General features: G+C 53.8%; 1 protein-coding gene across 1 annotated transcript in view; it reads left to right on the top strand.

Moving 5' to 3' along the window:
• Positions 1-592: 592 nt before the first annotated feature.
• LOC103779687 (inositol hexakisphosphate and diphosphoinositol-pentakisphosphate kinase 1-like) overlaps positions 593-2,218 on the top strand; it is a gene marked incomplete at its 3' end in the record, with an annotated part of 20,027 nt that continues 18,401 nt past the window's right edge. Inside the window, exon 1 of the mRNA XM_008947335.1 lies at positions 593-742. Coding sequence (XP_008945583.1) covers positions 593-742 — 150 coding nt within the window. The remainder of the gene's footprint in view (positions 743-2,218) is intronic.

The raw sequence follows: 2,218 nt of genomic DNA, 5'->3' as shown, positions 1-2,218 counted from the left end.
CCTCTGTGTCCTCTTTTCCTGCCAAAGAGTTGTTACTTCTTCATTTTCCTTCTCCCTGCAGACTCGTGTGCCTCTCAGACGGCTCTCTCTGTCACTGTAGGTCGTCTTGAGCTGAGAGGATGAAAACTGGCGATTGGAAAGTCACCGTCACCGTCCTAAGCTTCATCCTGACTTCTGGACTCCCAGTCGATGCCTTTGGGTGTAGGATCCTGCGGGGGTGCCCACCGTCCCCTTCCGTGGTTTAGGCAGCGGCTCGGAGCATGCATCACTGTAGGTTCATGGGACCTCAGCGCTGGCGGTGGCACTGCCCCTTCCCCAGCGGGGCAGAGGGCTTGGCTGCACAGTGGAGCTGCCTGCCTAAAGCCATTCTGAATCCCCGAGTCATGGGTCCCCTCCCACCCCCAGGGTTTCTTCCTGCTCCCTCCTCCTGCTCTGGGCGGCGTGTCCCTGGGCTCACCGATGCCAGATCAGCCCTTGCCCTCTCCACTGTCACCGCCGTGCAGCTGTCCCCGGCTCGCCCCGCTCCTGACCTTCCCTCTCCCTTTTTGCACACTGTGATTGCAGAGCGGGATGGTCGGCCACCGAAGCTGCAATGTCGTCCCTGACGACCTCCAGTGAGGGAGAGAGCTCCACCCCCAGGTTTGTTGTTGGTTCCCGGGATGATGAGACAGACTTTCTGGGATCAAACATGAAGACAGACGAAACCGATTTCTTTGAGGACGACGAGGAGGAGGAGGAGTCGGTAAGGAGGTCCTGGCGTGCTGGGTGGGAGCACCTGTGCAGAATACCTGGGTCTCAGCCAGGGCTGTGTGGCTGCTGCAGTGGGCACGGGGTGGTCGGGACGCTGGAGGGCATGGCGGCAGCGTGTGGCGGAGCGGCCCTGGGGACAGCGGTGCCCTTGGGGACAGGACCTTGTTGTTGCCCTGTCACGCTGCCACGGGCACTGCCTCACGCTGCAGGTCTCTGTCAGGTGTGACAGTGGATTTCCTTGTTCTCACAATTTAACCCTGACACTCCTGCAAACCTTCCTCTTACACCGAGCAAATTTTTGAGGAAAACTCTGGGAATTGTGCAAAGGCCGAAGGTGTGTCTGCAGAAAGGAAGCATTTATTCTTTTCTGTAAGTTCCAGGACCAGGATGCAGGAAGGAGAATGATCTCCATCAGCTGACTGCTTTTGGTCCCCGTTCAGTGTTATATTAATGTCACATTGGTTGCTCCTCGCGTGGGACTTGGATGCTGCAGGACGTTGCTGCTGGCTGTGTGGGTTGCTGGGACCATACACCAGTGCAGTGGTTGTTCCCATTGCCTCTGTACCTGTGTTCTCCACTGCAAGTGGGTTGTTGACCTGGGAGCCCACACAGGCTTCCTCCAAACCCACACAGTGTTGTGTGTCTTGATGCCCAGTGAGGAGTTTTTTGTCAGGTATGAAGGATTTGGAAACCTTTTCACTTCCCAGATGTTTTTGCTGTGGAACCTTCCATTTGCAACTCAGCGCAGCAACTTCTTAAGTCTCCCATTGGAGTCTGGAACCACAGTTGTGCTGGGTAACCTGCAGTCCTGCCCCAGATGTTTTTGCTGTGGAACCTTCCCTTTGCAACTCAGCGCAGCAACTTCTAAAGTCTCCCCTTGGAGTCTGGAGCCACAGTTGTGCTGGGTAACGTGCAGTCCTGTGTGGGTCACTTCAGATGATCTCACTGTGTTTAATCTTGCTTTGGCCAGAATTGCTCTGTCAGGAAAACATCCAGTGTGGGGTTTCTAGACAGGGACAGAATGTTCACCGCAGACTGTTCCTCTGTTACAGTTACCGATGCTTTTTTGAATGCACACCTCACTTGACTCACTCAACTTTGTCCCACTACATCTTGTTCTACCTTTGTCAGATATATGGAAGAGCACTTGGAACTGTTGCTCCTCTACTCACAGCTACTTAACTGTTGTAGTCTCCCCTTCATTTTCTCTCAGTTAAGACAGACTGAGCTCCTGAACGTTTTTGCTATGAGACTTCTGTGGCTCTTCTCTGAGCCTGCCTAAGTCCACTGTCTTGGTGAGTGACAGACCAGAGAACATGATGTGGGATTCCAGTCCCTGCTGCTTGTTCAGATGCCAGATATTTTATTTCTGGCCTTAGCTTTAGTGCCCAGTAGGAGGAGGAGGTACATACTACCTGGCAAAGAAGCTTTCGCTGAAGGCTTTTAAAACCCACCTGGAGGCATTCCT

The sequence above is a fragment of the Merops nubicus genome, unplaced genomic scaffold, assembly GCF_000691845.1.
Source record: "Merops nubicus isolate BGI_N331 unplaced genomic scaffold, ASM69184v1 scaffold30640, whole genome shotgun sequence".
NCBI classification, from domain to species: Eukaryota; Metazoa; Chordata; class Aves; order Coraciiformes; family Meropidae; genus Merops; species Merops nubicus.
Note: the sequence above shows the minus strand (reverse complement) of the source record. Positions and strands in the feature narration are given on the sequence as shown.